General features: G+C 50.7%; 1 protein-coding gene across 1 annotated transcript; it reads left to right on the forward strand.

Moving 5' to 3' along the window:
* Positions 1 to 3: 3 nt before the first annotated feature.
* Positions 4 to 681, forward strand: LOC113409316 (olfactory receptor 13H1-like; the record flags this gene model as incomplete). Its single annotated transcript, XM_026663083.1, has 1 exon — positions 4 to 681. A coding segment is annotated over one exon (678 nt), but the record flags the coding sequence as incomplete, so codon positions are not given.
* Positions 682 to 1028: the final 347 nt, after the last annotated feature.

Genomic DNA, 1028 nt, shown 5'->3' on the forward strand with positions numbered 1-1028 from the left:
TGCCTCTCCAAGAGACCCTCCATCTCCCTGGGCAGGTGCTTGGCTCAGATGTACCTCTCACGCTTCTTGGGGATAACCGAGTGCCTTCTGCTGGCTGTGATGGCTTATGACCGCTGGGTGGCCATCTGCAAGCCGCTGCGCTACACCCTCGTCATGAACAACAGGGTCTGCCTTCAGCTGGCGGCCATGTCGTGGAGCGGCAGTTTCCTCCTGTGCCTGTCCGATTTCCTGCCCAAGCAACCTCGCTTTTGCGGGCCCAACGCCATCAATCACTTTGTTTGTGAGCTCCAGGCCATGCTGAAGCTGGCCTGTTCGGACACCCGCAGCAACCAAATCGTGATGGTCAGCACCAGCGTCCTTGTCCTGCTGGTGCCCTTTTCCTTCATCCTTGTGGCCTATGTCCACATCATTGCAGCTGTGCTGAGAATCCACTCCACCCAGGGCAGGACCAAGGCCTTCTCCACCTGTGCCTCCCACATCACCGTGGTGGCCTTGTTTTACGGGGCGGCCATCTTTGTGTATCTGCGGCCTCAGTCCAAATCTTCCCCGGATCAGGACAAGTACATTTCCCTCTTTTATGGAGCAGTCACTCCGGTTCTAAACCCTCTGATCTACAGCCTGAGAAACAAGGATGTGAAGGAGGCCCTGAAGAAGTTGGCAGGAACGAAAATGAATTGCTGAGAGCTTCTGAGAGCTTTGATTCCTTTCTCCCATCTGTGCTTCAGAGCCTTCTTCATGTGCCTCCTGACTTAACAACGTAGAGACGCTCAGGATAGAGAGGGGTAGAGGAACCTGATTCCTGATCTAAATGACATTGGATGGTGAAGGAAGGATTCCAGTTTCCCAGACTGAGGCAGACTTTATTTGTTAAAGTTTCACCTCGCATCTCTTTCTGTAGTAAATTATAAGTGAGTAGAATAAAGGAAGATGGGAATAAAAAGTCAAAATATTTTTTTTTCTCAGAACAGGAAATCTTTTGGTACAGAAGTGTCAAAATGTTATGTCTGACATTAACCTGTCTTCCCCTG

This window comes from Terrapene carolina, unplaced genomic scaffold (genome assembly GCF_002925995.2).
Source record: "Terrapene carolina triunguis isolate 2854851 unplaced genomic scaffold, T_m_triunguis-2.0 Scaffold32346, whole genome shotgun sequence".
In the NCBI taxonomy this organism is placed as follows: Eukaryota; Metazoa; Chordata; order Testudines; family Emydidae; genus Terrapene; species Terrapene triunguis.